At 32.1% G+C, this 16,390-nt stretch overlaps 1 protein-coding gene across 1 annotated transcript; it reads right to left on the bottom strand.

Moving 5' to 3' along the window:
- Window positions 1-1,496: 1,496 nt before the first annotated feature.
- On the bottom strand, window positions 1,497-14,873 carry LOC126864019 (adenylate kinase isoenzyme 5). The gene is made up of 12 exons (XM_050614911.1): window positions 14,551-14,873; window positions 12,577-13,164; window positions 6,743-6,910; window positions 6,298-6,408; window positions 5,882-6,024; window positions 5,320-5,502; window positions 5,086-5,208; window positions 4,792-4,951; window positions 4,188-4,456; window positions 3,886-4,050; window positions 3,413-3,698; window positions 1,497-3,113 (listed from the first exon to the last, which is right to left on the bottom strand). The coding sequence occupies exons 2-12, from the start codon at window positions 12,596-12,598 to the stop codon at window positions 2,854-2,856; spliced, it is 1,890 nt and encodes a 629-aa protein (XP_050470868.1). The 5' UTR covers window positions 12,599-13,164; window positions 14,551-14,873; the 3' UTR covers window positions 1,497-2,853.
- Between the last annotated feature and the right edge of the window lie 1,517 nt (window positions 14,874-16,390).

Genomic DNA, 16,390 nt, shown 5'->3' with positions numbered 1-16,390 from the left:
TTTATATGTATATTTATAAATTATGTTATTTAATTGTAAGGTTTTTACAATGCATTTAATTGCACGGTATGTCACAGCAATGATATTTTATCCGACAATTTTTAAATAAAATTTGATAAAGCTATAAGTTCAAGACATTAAGTAATTTCTATTTTTCGTACTATTGTTCTTATGATATTGTTTTTTACAGGATGTTCCACAAGTTTTTGTACAAACATTGCTGGTGTCTTGGATTCTAAATTTTCAGTGAAAATAAGAGAAAAAGAAGAAGGATGCATTTGAGTTGTGTCCTGTAAGTACGTTTATGATCACTATCTGTGATACAATTAACTAATGAAACGAAATAAACATATACTTTACATGATATTTTTTATCTATAGTGATCTGTTAAACTCGTGAAAGAAGTGTGTTGAATACCTCACGGGACACCAGCATCGATGTAAGTATTTCTAAATTTATCCTAAAGAGTTGTGGTTAACTACAACTGTTTCAATATACATATGAATCTTTTCGAAATGTTTTTTGTACTTTGTGTAGAAAACAGTTTGTCACCTGATTTAAGTAGATCTACTTTCTGCATGCATTTAAAAAGTCATTGTTTATTTACAGTTATTTGTCATATCAAAATTTGTCACGATTTGTCATATCATATTTCTGTATACATATTTTTTAATTGCATTATCTTACGTATTTACTACCTGCATAATTTTTTAATATTTGGACCAATATCTCTATATCATAATTCGTAACGCAAATGCTTTAAAACGCACGCATAAAAGAAGATTTTATTTTAATAAGGCCAATAAGCACATTTTTAGTGAGGTATCTAATGTTTTATTACGTGTAATGTATAAATCCCTGTGATATGAAATATTAGAATGTAAAAACTAGACTATTTAATTATTTATTTAATAATCAGGAGTGATTTGAAGATTTTAGTTTTATTCTTTTATGAAAGAAAATAATTTCAATAATGAAGAACAATTTAAAATTGCTTCATTCATTTTTTTTGTACGTATTCCAGTCTCGTACATAAATCAGTCCAATATTATACAGAGTGGTTGGTAACTGATGGTACAAGCGGAAAGGGGGTGATTCTACGTGAAAAGAGAAGTCGAAAATATAGAATAAAAATTTTTCGTTTGAGGCTTTGTTTTCGAGAAAATCGACTTTGAATTTTCGCTCGGTACGCGTGCACTTTATCACGTCTCGTTATAACGGATCTCACTGTAGATCGTTGTCTCGATGGAAAAATTAAAAAAAAAAAAAAAAAAAAAAGAAATTTTTTCTATATTTTCGACTTCTTTTTTCGCATAGAATCACCCCCTTTTCGCGTGTACCATCAGTTACCAACCACCCTGTATAAATGAAACGAAAAAAATGATTGATTTTTCATTGAGACATTTTCCATTTATGTGGAATACGACTGAAAGTATATAGAAGGAAAATGAATTAATATAGAACAGAAATTCGCGTAAATAAATAATGGTAAATAATAATGTTAAAGAAATTTTATTTGTAAATATTAGATATGGAAATAAATTATCAAGAAATAATTAAAAAAGCTATTCAAACTAGGTGAAAAAAACGATTATTTTAATATTTTATTAGAATATACAATTATTAAATGTTCTTTAATTAGACTTAACTTATTGATATCTTATCGTGCTTACTATGAGTACCGTTTAGAGTAATAGAAACACGGATAATATTATTCCATTCAAAAGTCCGAAACTAAATTCTTTTTCTACGTAATATGTGCTTGTATCAAGAGCCATTTAATTTCTTTTGATAAGAGTTCAACGTACCAGCTACTGATCCGTAGTTATTAAATTTGCATAATTTGGTTCAATTTTCATTAGAGTTAAATTTTCATTTACACTCTTGAAATATCTGTTTTCTAGAGTTCCATAAAAAATCTTATTTTTATAATCGCGTTTTATTAGAAACGAACGATATTAAATACTTTACTTCGTTATCAGTCTCGCTTGATGTAAGTACTTACTGTCTGTAACGTTCAGGTAAAAAAGAATAAGAAAAACAAGAAAGAAAAACATACGTATTTCATATTACACTTAAACGTATCGTATACAACTATTTAGTCTCGAAACCTCGATATTTGAATACGAGTATCTTAGTCTATATGTATACATTTGCGTATCTAATTTTGCGTTTGGCTTTCCTCTTAAATTCATCGTTTAATCCTATGTAAGTCGTAATGGTCTTAAGGCACGATGCGAATGTATTATTACGTAAGTGGGCTGTTCCCGGATTTTCCCGACAAACTGGGATTATTGAAAATAAGTAAAAAATATAGTACGAAATTGAGTTAAAACTGTTTTGTTGGAAAATTATAAGTTCATATTGAACACAACATGAATCAAGCAACGATTTTTCATTGCTATTTTACATTATGTTTTTCTGTTTTAAAACGATCCCGCTTAATGGACTCTTAATTAGCGAGTTCTGAATTTCGTTTAAAGACTCTTGTAATGTAATGTTTACACATTTATTGAAACTTATCTATGGCATTGAAATCTTTCTTCTATCATGGCAAAGCGTTCATAAACAAAAACTTCATATAATAACTTCTTCTTATTTTCTCTAGTAAATTATACTTTTCCAGTTTATCAGGTAACGCCGAAAAATCTTCATATAGTATTATTATAATACGTATAGTATACTGCTTATATATGTATGTATGTTTTATCAGAGAGGAACTTCGAATGTTCGTTTAATTTCGTGATCATTAACGTGATCGATTAAATTTATAAAAAGATAGAACAATATTAAAAATATTCTTTTCTCCTTTTTAATTTTTCGTTCGAACGACGATCTTACACGTGTTTTTAACTACATGTGTAAATTCTGTTGGTAACCTTCGACCTCGTTGTACATCTTCCTCACTGCATCTTTGGTGTTGTTCGGCAAATAATTTTGTACCGCCGGTGCAACTTTGTTATTACTTGATATAATTCCGTTGGCCAGATGTGCAACACCATTTTGCAACATGTGTGCGGTACCATTCGCAATACCGTTTTGCATACGAGCAGCACCGTTTTTTTGAACCTGTCTGGCGTTATTCTTTAATCCATTAGCGATTCGTACTGCACCTGTCAGTGGAAATTTTGATTAAATCTTATTCTTGCCCTTTGTTTTCAGTAATTATGTTCCATTAAAATTTAACTTATTTATTATCAAACTGCGAATGTTTCTATAACTTCATATTTTTGTAAACGTAATTAAAAATGGAATTTAAGCAGGGGTTAGCAACCATTAAATATTATATAAACGTATAAACATTTGCAGTGTATATATTATACATATGTACTTAGGTATAAGTAAAGTAAAATAAGAAAGAGAGAGAGAGAGAGAGAGAGAGAGAGAGAGAGAGAGAAAATATATTGGTTACCCTGTATGCTGCGTATTCCATTCATATTTTTCGTAGCATTAACTGCTTGCTCGGCATTTAATTTACCATCGGTCATCTGCTTAGAAACACCGTTTGATATGATCGATTGATCCTTATTATTAAGAACAACTGTATTTAATTTCTCATTGTTTCCATTTTCTTGTACCATCTGTGGTTCAGGATTATGCAGATCATTCTCTTCTTTGCGACGCGTTTGCGTCATTAATTGATAAAGTGCGGCCGCGAATTCTTGTTGCACGCTTGGTACGTCCGTGTCGCCATCAATCTGTATTGAAAACGATTTCACATTTTAGTATTACTACACTCGTACTATCTTGATTAATTTAATATTAATTTTATATAAAATTATATTTCTTTATACCTATCTAATGCCAAATTTTTATTGTATTATTGGTATTGTAGTATTATATTGTCTGAATCACAAGAGAGGAAGAATTTCGGATTACACTTACAATCGTTAAGCGATTTTCGTTGTCCAGGGTTTTTAACATAGGTAAAGATACTTCGCGAAAGAGTTCCAGCCTCTTTCTAAATGCAGATACGTTATCATCTATCCTTCCTCTGCCAAGTTGTAGTTTCGAGCAGTCTAATAATACTAACGGTGGCTGCTGGCCAAACTAAAAAGTTGAGAAATAATATTGGATATGTTCGTTAAACTTGGATAACATTGTAAAAACATGAGAAAAGATCTATTGTGTACACCGTTGTACATTTATTATCAAACTGTATGTATATATGGACCATTGTAAATTACCTTATTCTCAAATTCTTGCACTTGATTCAAGTCCCTCGGATAGCCATCTATTACTATGCCATCCGTGTCGCGATTTAGCATAATCTGCTGTTCTACTACTTGCATGACGATGTCTTGTGGCACCGTTTCTCCAGAAACGATAGCATCGTTGACAATAGTATTTGACGATGCCATCGCTCTAAGCAAACCACCGATGCTGACTTGGACCCAGCCTGGCATATTGCGAACAGCCTGAGTGCATAAATTTTCTTTGTTGCTTCCTGGGCCACCTAGTAAAATAAAAATACCAATCTTAAGTGCTTGTAACGTTTTATTAAATTTCTTCGATCTAATTCGTTTGTTAACGTAGCTCTGATATAATTAGTTTTAGTAAGTTTTTATTTTCAAGCTCTATATGGCTATGCTCCTGGAACCTTTATGCTCAAATCTTACGTGTTCTAACAAGTAGAAAGAAATCACGCATACCAAAAAACCATTCTTTCATTTTACCGATTAAATTAACAACAATTTGGCAAACTTAAGAAATTTGTTAAGGCTAAAAAAATATTACGATTGGATTTAGAATAATTCAAGGAACAATTTTGTAAGGTGTATTTTTTCTTACCTATAACCCAGATGAACGCGGGTAATCCTTTTCTAGACTTGATCGCGGTTTTTACGGGTTTCACATTCACCTCGACAGGTATTTGCGTTAGCTGAGCCAACACTTCTTCCATAGGAGATGATGATTTTGGAATAGATTCTTTCCTCCTCTCGACTTCTACCTGTAATTTCAATATTCTACGTTGGACAGCTTGAATATTAACATTTTCACAGACGAATTTATCAAGCGTTTAGCAAAAGAGATCGTAAGCCGAAGAATAAATATATATCACCGGTTCGAAACATGGAAACTTACTTCTGTTTTTAACGGTTGAGAAGCATTTTTTCCTTGTATTTCATCGTTTGACAAGCCGAGAATTTTGAAAACCGCTTCACGAAAATCGACGTAAACCTCGCTCGGATTTCTTTCTCCGTTTATCTGTAATTACCATAAGCGATAATCAGACAATGCTTTAACGATTATCACGCGTTCAGGAAATGAGATCAGCATCAAGTTTCAAAAAGTATGTAGAAATATTCGCTTGCTTACCTCTAGCAACATTCCACTTTGATCGAAATATTCTGCGACGGGCATAACGTTTCTATAAAAATTATAAAGTTCCATTCTTGCTAGCTCGATCACTACTTGTCCAAGTTGTGCACCAAAATCGATTTGTCTTTCGAGAATCTCCTGTCTCCAGGACACGAGAATCACGCCGTTTACAATTTTAATCTGTAAATGTAGCAATTATTTTTGGACCTCTTTTTATAACATAAAGGATCGTTTTTCCTTTCTTAATGTAACAGTTTTAACGAAGTGTCGCAGAAGCTGTTCTATAAAACTTATGACACGATTAATTGTAACATTCAAACATGATTCTCAAAGGAAATCGATTTCTTTTCTACAAACGGGAATTCAGAAATATTATGAAAGGATCAATCGAAGAGAATGTCCTAATTTGGTGATCGATTTTTGTCCTTTATCTGCTTCGTGCATGTTTCAATATATGTTTTGTTTACATATCTCATTTAAGAATTTGATCCGGATTATTCTTCTCTGTCGTTAGAAGAGGCGTTTTCGAATCAAAATATATCTATATAAAAATACTTACTTTTTCAGCATATTCTACTACGTCGCGCATATTACGTGGATAACCACTAACAAGAAAGACTTTGGAACCTGGAGACATCTTGATTTCCAGCATAAGAACCTCCGCAACTGTTTTACTGCTAAGTTGTCCGAAATCTTGCATATCTATCGTAAAAATAATATATCAACAAATAGGATATTTATATATAGGATATAATAAATAAAAAATATTAATATAATAATATATTAGTATTCGCAAAATTCTGTTTTCATCTATCTTACGGGCTTTCATTAGCAATAAAATCATTATAACAATATATTCATTATCAATTTTATTTAGTAATTGTTACATCACTAATATTTATTAATTTACGTGTATAGTAATTATCCGTAATTTCTCACTTAATGATCCACTTTACAAATAACGTGTCTCCATACCATTTCCAAGAGCGTATTGTTGAAGGAGATCCATCATGTTGATATGCGTTATACCCTTTTTCTCTTGCATCAAATTATCACAATGTGTCACCTTTCCACTACCAGGTCCACCTGAAGATCGAAAGTTGTATCATGATATAGAAAGAATGATAAAACACCATTTCGCACTATAGACAAATATGGTACTTTGCTCGAATAACAGCTAAAATGCTGATAGCATTTTACGATAATAATCAAATTAACAGAAACTTTCTTATGTCAAAATTTGTTGAAACGTAAAAAAAATTTTTTACATTAAACTTTGCATTAAAAAGAGTCGTCCTAATCCGAAAGTTAATTCAGATTCTTATTTTTAACTTCATCCGAGAATCATGTACGCAAGGCGCGAGAAAGCAATTCAAATACTTTGCTCTTATTTTTCAACTGAATCGTATATGATACGAACCAAGCACAAATATGACAGGCACTTTTGGAACTTCGAATTTAACTGCACCAACGTTCTGTTGTGGAAAATATCCGCTTGGGGGTGTTGACAAGAGGCCAGCCTCTCCTCGCCATTTCCCCGCGCTTCGAGCATCAGCTTCCTCGAACACCTGCGATCCATTTTGTTGATCTGCGACCAAATTTTTCGTTAAATAACTTGAAGTCGATCGTTAAACTAGATTATTATCGGTTGAAATTATAAACTAAGTACTATAAGTTTGGAGAATGATCGGTTTATTCGTTAGCCGTTTTGATGTTCAATTAAAACTTTTTAGTAACCTTTTGTATTGGGTTGGCAACTAAGTATTGCGGATTTTATCATTAGGTGGTAATGACAAAATCCGCAATCATTTAGTTGCCAAACTAATACAACGATTGCTTATTGCAAAAGCAATTTTCATAGATTCCGATCAATTTTAATGTCAATTTAAATCTTGCTTCTGTTCTTTACACTTTTCTTTGTTAATTACCTGTTAACCTTACGTTAACTGTAATATTATTTTGCAAAATGTATTATATTTAGCAAGTGATGACATACTGTGAAGAACATGCTCTTAGAAAAATTATCAGTCTACACGATGTCGTAACGTTCAATTTTTACATTGCATGTGCTACGTAATATTGCGTGGCAATTTATAACATCACGTGCAGCTGCGCTTATGTACATTTAATTTAAATATTAACGATTACAAAGCAATGTCTTCATTAGGTTAAAAGGTCTCCAGCACCTATTTGTCTCTTCCTTTTATGAAATTTCCTTTATCTCTTGGTTTCCGCTTCGGAAGAAAACGAACGAGTATAATGATCGTATACATGTTAACCACTCTTGTTTTCTTTATATTTTTCGAAAATCTTTTCTAATTTTAGTAATTTATCAGGCACCATTGGGATTCTTTTCATTCAAACGCAAACACTGCTACGATCTTAGTTGATAAACGAAATAAAAATGTATCAGCGAGTAAAAATATAGGTATAATAATTAAACAAAAATATATTAAAGAGAGATTCTAATAGAAAAATGTTAAATACGATAATTTTTTTAGCAATTTCTAAACTTTATTTAATGAACGATGAAAGTATGAAAATTGTTATTAACGATTGTGATATGAAAACAATTTTTCCTTTCTTAAATGCCAATATTTTATAATATCTGATCTTAGCTAAAATTTTTTATGTTACTACATTACTATTGTACAGTGTTTAATTTATTCATAAATGTTTTAACTCGATCACATAGGCACAGATCATACACGATATACATATATGCTTGTACATATAGAATAAATTATTCATATATGAGTTTATACTTCTATTAATTATTAACGTACATCTATAGAAATTTCAATAGCTTAACGAAGAACTGCCAGTTTAATTCCAGAAAAGATATATACATAGTTCAAACTTGTTATTAAACGTATATGATTATAAAAACTACAAAAAATTAATTGTTCAGACAGAGATTTATTTTGACAAACGATAGATATGATTTTACTTAACAAAAAATATTTCATCGTTAAACAAAATTATGTGAAATAAATATTCAGTAGCTTTATTTTTTTTTAATTAAATATTTTAATCAAATTTTGCAATCTTTAATCGTTAAATTAAATACACCACCGTGGAATAATATATAATGTTATTAATTATTCAATCATTCAAAGAGGAAACTATGTGATAGTAACCGTCAAAACAGAATGAGATCGAGGAACGAACTCTAATCTTTTTAATTCTTCAATTTGATCGGTCAATAAAAAATCCGAAAAATAAAAAATCATCGCCGCGATTGCCGTCACGTTTGCGCGACTAATTTTTCGACTAATTTGCCGTTTTTCCAGTTAAAAATGGGAATCGCGTTCCGCGTGAACTGCTTCGTAGAAATCCACGCTATTCTAAAATGTAACGACAAATTGGCGCGACGGTGACGCTGTGGCTAATCGCACGTCTCCACCGTGCCTGTAGGCATCGTAGCTTTTGGTATATACGTATAATATCTATGAAACCGGAAACATTTGCACATTCTTGTATGCAATCGAAATCATTTGAATGCCTTTACGTTAACTGTGAAATTTATCATGACCGAACACCGTGTCACAGTGTAACGTTAGTTCCACGATATCGATTAAACTGTATACGTAAACTGTATATAAACTGTGTTCTTGCGGTCTCCTTTCGATTGTAGAGAAACAGGTCTAACGTTGAAGCATCTACGTGTCCATAAAGGAAAGAAACACACGTTACTGCTGTACACGTGGAACGATGTGTTTCTGTGAAAAAGGTGGCCACACGTAATGATCGGAGATCATACATTAAAAATTATGTTCAAGACTATAAGATTTTAATGAAGCGGATTCGCACGATTACATAGTTGTCTTCAGTAAACATTTTAATTCATTTTGCAGTAAGTGTAATTTGATGATGATATTTTAAAGTATGTTTTAACGTATCAATTTTCGTATACGGGGATGTGTATTTCAATAAATTATGCTGAGTTTAATCTTATAGTAAACGTAATGTTATATTCAGGTAATTTTGTTATTATTTTCAATGATAATTAGTAGCAGCCGGTACTATATCAAATAATATACGCGATAAAAGAACGATATCTTACTGTTGCTTCAACGTTTATAATCTTTGTGATAAGAATCGCTAATAAAAGGCCAATCGTAATAGCTGCCAACGTCCTTTCACGGCACTTCGCAATCGTGGTTTTAATCGTAGATATAAAAAAGAAAGAAAGATATAAAAGATTATGTTTAAGATTTGATTCTCATCTTACTGTTTCCTTTACTAAGAAAGGGGTATAAACACTGACTAGCTAACGACAAACGTCATGAACTTATTTGCAATATTGATTCGTTACGTGACTCATGCCTATAGAAATTTCTTTGTTGCCATCGAGCTATTCATTTCTACGTAAACTATTAACTTTGCGGTAAACGAATCCTCGAAGAGAATATGATACGAAGGAACCATTGTAAACGAAACAAGCGTATCTCCTTTTCACGCTGACCATATATACAAAGAAAGCGTTGATTAATCTCGGAAGAAGATTAGATCGCACTTGATATTTTCCTTAAAGATGAGTTTCAATCTCAAGGAAGTAATGAAATCTTAAGACAGAATTTACGCCATTTTTATAAACATAACTAAACAAAATCTAAGTAGAGGTGCGTTCCATCTTTTAAATACTATAACGGCTTCTATACTTTGAATATTTTATATAGGGTGGTTGGTAACTGGTGGTACAAGCGGAAAGGGGGTGATTCTACGCGAAAAAAGAAGTCGAAAATATAGAATAAAAATTTTTCGTTTGAGGCTTTGTTTTCGAGAAAATCGACTTTGAATTTTGGCTCGGTACGCGTGCACCTTATCACGTCTCGTTATAACGGATCTCACTGTGGATCGTTGTCTCGATGGAAAAATTTAAAAAAAAAAAAAAAAAAAGAAATTTTATTCCATATTTTCGACTTCTTTTTTCGCGTAGAATCACCCCCTTTCCGCTTGTATCACCAGTTACCAACCACCCTGTATATTTTTCTACACTCACTCTTTACATCTTTAAATTTCCTATAAATGTACTAACATCCGTAGCACGTTAATTATATACATTAAAATTCTTATTAAGATTTCTTGAATTATAGATTCGTTTATTCGTTTAAAAATTCCACAAAATTTTCATTTACATTGAAACCGTGAAAAATGTCTTTGTGTCGCAAAGCTTGGAGGAACGGTAAACTGAAAACAATGGAATCTTTCGTGTACATGTTCTGCGCGCTTGTTAATACATTTTGTAAACTTCTAAACGTGTTTCTATTTTATCGTCTTGCGTAATTTAAGAGATACGTCGAATTTGTGATAAAAACGAGTTTCTGCTTTTCTTTTGGGAAATCGCTGGAAGACTTATTGATCGAGTAACATGTGTAATGTCAAGTACAAGGTATATATGGGTCACGCGTGTGTCTCGTTCACATTTGTGTCTTAATATTAAAAGCGAAACAAGAAACATTTTCTCAATATATATCGTTATTTCACAGTTTTTCCTCTCGAAAATAACGTTTTACGTTCTATATATATATATAAGAAAGATTTTCTATAAAAATCCTACAAAGTATAATCTTCTTTATGATTAACAGCATAAATATAAGAGAAATATGAATCATCGCAACTAATATATCATTAGACATTCCACTTCTCCGTCTGCTTTCTAATATCATGTTTCAGGTTTTCAAATAAATTTCAGTAACATTTTTTGTTTCATATTTTCAAACACGATTGTCTTTTAATCTTTTTAATCTTTTAATATTTAAAAATATGAGAGAAGAAATTCTAATTGATTATCTATAGATTCTTATTGTAAGCGAAAAGTTAACACTGCCGTTTGTACTGCTTAGTAACACTGCTCCTCGTACTTCATTTTCCTCTTTGTTTCTACCAGATGCTATCACGAATAAATCGTGCTGTCTATTAAATGTTTCTCGATTTTTGTTTGCATCCCTGTCCAGTTTGAATGTTTGTTACCTTTCGTGTATTCACTTTCACAACTTTTTTCTCTGTTGACTCTATTCTATCACTAGCGCTCGATATTTCACTTACCTTTGTTCTTTCACCGACGGTGCCAAGTTCACTAACTAACAGTATTTTATTATTCAGGTATATTTATTTCTGAATTTTCACTTTACACTTGTTTACTTGTGACCGATCGCCTGAAGAGCCTTCAGCTGGCTACTGACTGTGAACGATATTTATTATCCAAAGTATTGCTCGCGTATACCACACAGAGATATTAATCGCGACGATATTATCTCAAGATTTAACTTCGATCGATCGTTTCGGTTGATACTGTCATTAAAAATAAATCGAGTCTCGGTCTACAGCCAATTTCGACGTTTCAATATTTACGCGAAAATTTGACTTTACAATGCCTTGAGATGCTAAAAATAAGAAGGAGATACTAAAACACTAGTTGGACTTAGAGATATGAAAGCTTCATTTCTATCGATTCTAACGAGTTCATACATCCGACAGTCAAACGTTTAACGTCACCTAACGCTCGCCGTGTCTTCTGACAAACATGAAAAAAAGAAGAAAAGAAACTAGGAAGTAAAACACCTCGTAAAACACTTAATTCTATATAAATTTCAGTAAGAAATTATTATAATGAATTTCACGCGTGACGTGTATTCTTTAAATTATATCAAAGACGATCGTCGTCACTGCTTTTTTTAATTCATAAATCTATAACGTTATGTATAGTATATACACTGTAGTATTACGCTAAACGAAAGCTTTTCTTTAAATAAAAATAATGTTATCATTCTTTATTATTTGTTTACCATTAGCATGCGATAATATTTTGCAACATTAACCATCGATATGAAATATCAATTCACATGTACAGAAGATTTTATGATCTAATCAAAACCTATTTGCAGTTCAACCTGATAGCGTTGATATTTATCGTTCTTGTTATAGTTTTCATATTTGCCATTTACGAAATGCAAATATGTATTTTTTATTTTTAACTTTCCAGTATCTCTGATAACGGAAGCTTTTTCACAGTGTAATAAAACGAAATTCATTCAGAACGAATGATTCCAAAGATATTGTTATCTCCTCATCCTCGAGGTTTCCTATTTCCCATTTCTCATTCCAGCTTTCCGGTATCACGTACAGATACTTTTCATAAGAGATAAATATTAACAATTGCGTTACGCATGATGACGTTTAGTTGATGAAATATATACCACTACGTTCTAAAGCACAATAGTATCAATGATATTTTCAACGAATACTTACCAGTGTCCAGGCAGATGCCCATAGTAGGTCGTTCGAAGGATGCCAAGATCCTGCCACGGCCATTTACTCACATGCTTCCAACTAACTAATTCACTTTTTCTGACCTTCGAGAACCAAGTACCACAAGCAACAATTTCCTTCTCACATTAAGAACTCTTTTGTTCACAACGTTTTCGTCGATACTTCTTCTTTCTTCGATTCTCGAACTCGAACTATTAACCGAGTTTTTTCACTTTTCATAAACGGTTGCGAATAAACTTCTATGATACTTTCTTTTCAGAAGTATCCAGTAGATGTCCTTACAGACGACTAAGATCGATCAAATGAGATTTATGATCACAGTCCAATAGATCGGTATCCAAAAGCAGGAGAAGGCTCGATTCGTAAAGTTTCCCTCGATGGTCGATTAAATCCCCGTAGTTTCTTTAGGAAAATCTTCAGAACGATGGTCAGTAGTAACACCATCCACATCGAGTCGATAATTTTTCGTTCAGCGTATGAGATGCGATGCACGTTGTTTCGTGAGTTTATCAGAGGGCACGTCCATCTTTAGCAAGAACCACTTTCAGTAGCGAACTATCCAAGAATCTGTAATACAAATAATCAGCAACGTTCGTTAACCCTTCGCAAGAATTTTGTTTGCTTATAGAGAGTTCTAGGAGTTATAATCGATTTATATTTCTTACTTCAACTTGGGCTAACTATCGGATCATAGATAGACCATAGATTTTTATATAATTGTTTAGAAATTTATAAATAATAGAAATTTATAAAATTGCGAGGAAAATAGAAATTGGCAATAAAGCGTGGTTTAAATAGAGATCAATTTAATATTTAATATGTATCGATTAAGTTCCACTTATTTCATATATTCTGTTACTATGAAAATTTAAATTCATTCCAACGATATCGTTGAACCTTTGCTTTTCATTTTTCAATAATCCTACTTTTTAAAATTCCATCGATTCGCAATACCACCTTTGAAATTAGAATTTCTCTTTGAAAGTGCATTTTATTTCAACGTAATTCATTTGCCAATATTTCCACTTATAGTCGCTAGATTATTTCAATGTCGAATCGATTAATAGCAATTACTTGATAATGTGCATAGTGTTTATGCGTATATATTCATACTTTTAATTTTATTCGAGAGTTCAGAAAACAATATAGGAATGAAAGAACTAAAAACAAGGAGAAGTGCAACTGATCGGAGCTCTCTAAACATAAATTTCTATGCAAGTTTCCGCTTTACTGTTAATTTTCTACGGAAATAAGCATTTGCACAAGAGTCTACAATTTAGCAAGATGTAACAGAGTGATAAATAAAATAAAATTTGAAATACGTACATGGCCGTAATTTAACCTCAAATTTCCACGTTATAGAGAATTAAACTAGAATATTAAACGTATTAAATAAATAAAATAATTTCATATTCATTTTAGTCCATATCGATACTGTATATTATTCGTATGATAGGGATTAGTCAATTTGTAAGCATCTATGTAATACAAATGAAACTTAGTTTCATCGCTGTTGGATAAACCCTGTAACCTTTAAAATTATAATTTATTTTCCATTTGTTATTCCATTAAAGAATGACTCCTCCCCTCTTTCTGAACTTCTATCAAAACTATCAAGCAATCAGACAAAAATAAAGTGCTCGTGAAGGAACGATCAAGCGAATCTCTGACAATGCACAGAGAATCGTGGGTTTTTCGAAGCATTTTCGATTAAAACATATAACATCCACGACCGTGTTTCATCAAAGAAACATCGATTGAGTAATCTTCCAGGAAAGTGAGGCCACGCGACAAAACGGATCACCGCCACACGATGCTACTCTTTGTTCGAATAAATTCTAACCCTTTCACGAATCTCCCTCGATTCTTCCATTCTCTTCAAAAAATTATCGAAGAGGACACGACGTAAGATCACCAAAGTACCAGCCACTAATTACAACCGCACAAACTTACATAGTAAATGTCTCTGCTGGAAAACTGTTTCTTCTTAGATTTCTAGAAAACTTGTCCTTTTACGTTTTATAACGATGTCGAACCGTTCGAGAACTTTGTCGATCGTTGTGAATCGAGAAAAAAGAAGCGTGGTTTCAGCGACGAAAAACACAGCTGACACGCGAGACTTTCGGAACGGAACTTTCACGAGCAGGTTTTCTAGTCGCGGCGTGATAACACTGTAATGGATTGTTAGAAACGACTAGAGGTCGTAGCAAGAGTCAATCGTCACCATAGATACGCCCATGCGCACCTAATCCTTTTTCCACCACTGTCCGATACATACATGTGTTTTGCATACGTCTGAGTTAATGGCCCCGCTTTTTGCGTTGGTTACAATGTACGAAAGTGTGCGTCGGTGAGTTGCAGGTTCAATGTCAAGTTCTTGCCGAGCAGATGATTCTCGAACGAGTGGATTAGCCATTGGCGAATTAATTAATCCCACCATATTGTTACAGCGTTTTTAATCTTCTATATAGCGAATTATGTAATTTAACTGTTCCTCTCACTTGCCGTTTGGTGAACCAATCGAAGTTTGTTTTTGACATGGGTGACAGGATTTTAAAGGGTCTTTAAAATATAGTAGGATTCTTCTTAACCGATGACCTATGAGACTGAATCTAAGTGTCCTGTAAGATATTTGCCACGCATGATTTCTCATTTCAATCGTATGTCGATAATTTTTTTTTAAATATTAATAATCCTTCTCTCGGTTGAAAGTAAAAGTTGAAACATACAGAATTCGGAGGCTACAGCAGGATTAATTTAAAAGTATTTACCGTATGTTACATAAAAATTCAAATATAACGAAGATAACGTCTAACCTAATCACGTAATTATCTCGATTTAATCTCGCTATGTTCTGTGTGGCATTTTTAAAATGCAATCGTGGTCTTTTATTATTAAAAAATTTCTTAATTCCAAGGAAAATATGAAAGAATCATTGTTGATTTCTCGTTTCTAGAGGAAATGAATTGCAAAGAATCGAAGAAAAGTTTGTTGAAAGAAATAAAATGTTATTAGTTTGATACACGTGATGTGTACAAAATTTTTCTTATTGTTAAATGATTTAACATCGTTACGTATGTAAGTTTATATACTATATTTGTACAAATAGGTCCTTATTTTCAAACTAATAAACATACGTACATTGCGACTGAAAACTTTTAACAGTCACACATTACATGTGTATTTCATGTATACATACGTACTATTTGTTGTCTGCCTTATGCGGTGTATTTCTACTGCATGACTACTGTCGGCGTCCGTGTTTCTTCGTTACCTATAATTCACTTTCTTCGTGTCTTACAATATATATCAAAAATGAAAAGCTTGTTTTTGGAAACTACTAAATTAAATAAATAATCACGTGTTAGGTTTATTTTATAAATTATGGTAAAACTGATTCTGTGAAAAGTGCAAAACAGTGTGTTATAAAAATGAAGGAAACTTTCTCGTACTTTGGAGATGATATTTAAAACGATACTAAGACTTTAAATTCTACAGTTGTTTAAACAGATATATTAGAATTTATTTCTCCGGTACGTTTGCAATCGATTAAGTTTCTAGAATGACTATTAGATGTGCGCAATATCAACATATACGAACATACATTATATTCGATTAATATCACTAGTCACCGTGTGAAAATATACTCTACTGCAGATATATTATTTTATTATCATCATCTATGTCTATCTGATAATGTACAGGGTAATTCACCTATCCTAGCCATCATAAATAACTCGTCAACTGTTTGTATGAAAAATTCTTTTAAACGAAAGTCGTGTAACATTAACAG

The sequence above is a fragment of the Bombus huntii genome, chromosome 3 (assembly GCF_024542735.1).
Source record: "Bombus huntii isolate Logan2020A chromosome 3, iyBomHunt1.1, whole genome shotgun sequence".
In the NCBI taxonomy this organism is placed as follows: domain Eukaryota; kingdom Metazoa; phylum Arthropoda; class Insecta; order Hymenoptera; family Apidae; genus Bombus; species Bombus huntii.
The sequence above is the reverse complement of the archived record's forward strand: the minus strand, read 5'-3'. Positions and strand labels throughout refer to the sequence as shown.

What these genes read in the sequence shown, in the direction of transcription:
- LOC126864019 (XM_050614911.1), bottom strand. Translation starts at nt 12,598, where the DNA reads ATGGGCATCTGCCTGGACACTG. An exon ending in GGGCATCTGCCTGGACACTG is followed by an intron (nt 6,911 to 12,576) that starts GTAAGTATTCGT and finishes ATTTGGTCGCAG; the next exon opens with ATCAACAAAATGGATCGCAG. An exon ending in TGCAAGAATTTGAGAATAAG is followed by an intron (nt 4,051 to 4,187) that starts GTAATTTACAAT and finishes TCAACTTTTTAG; the next exon opens with TTTGGCCAGCAGCCACCGTT.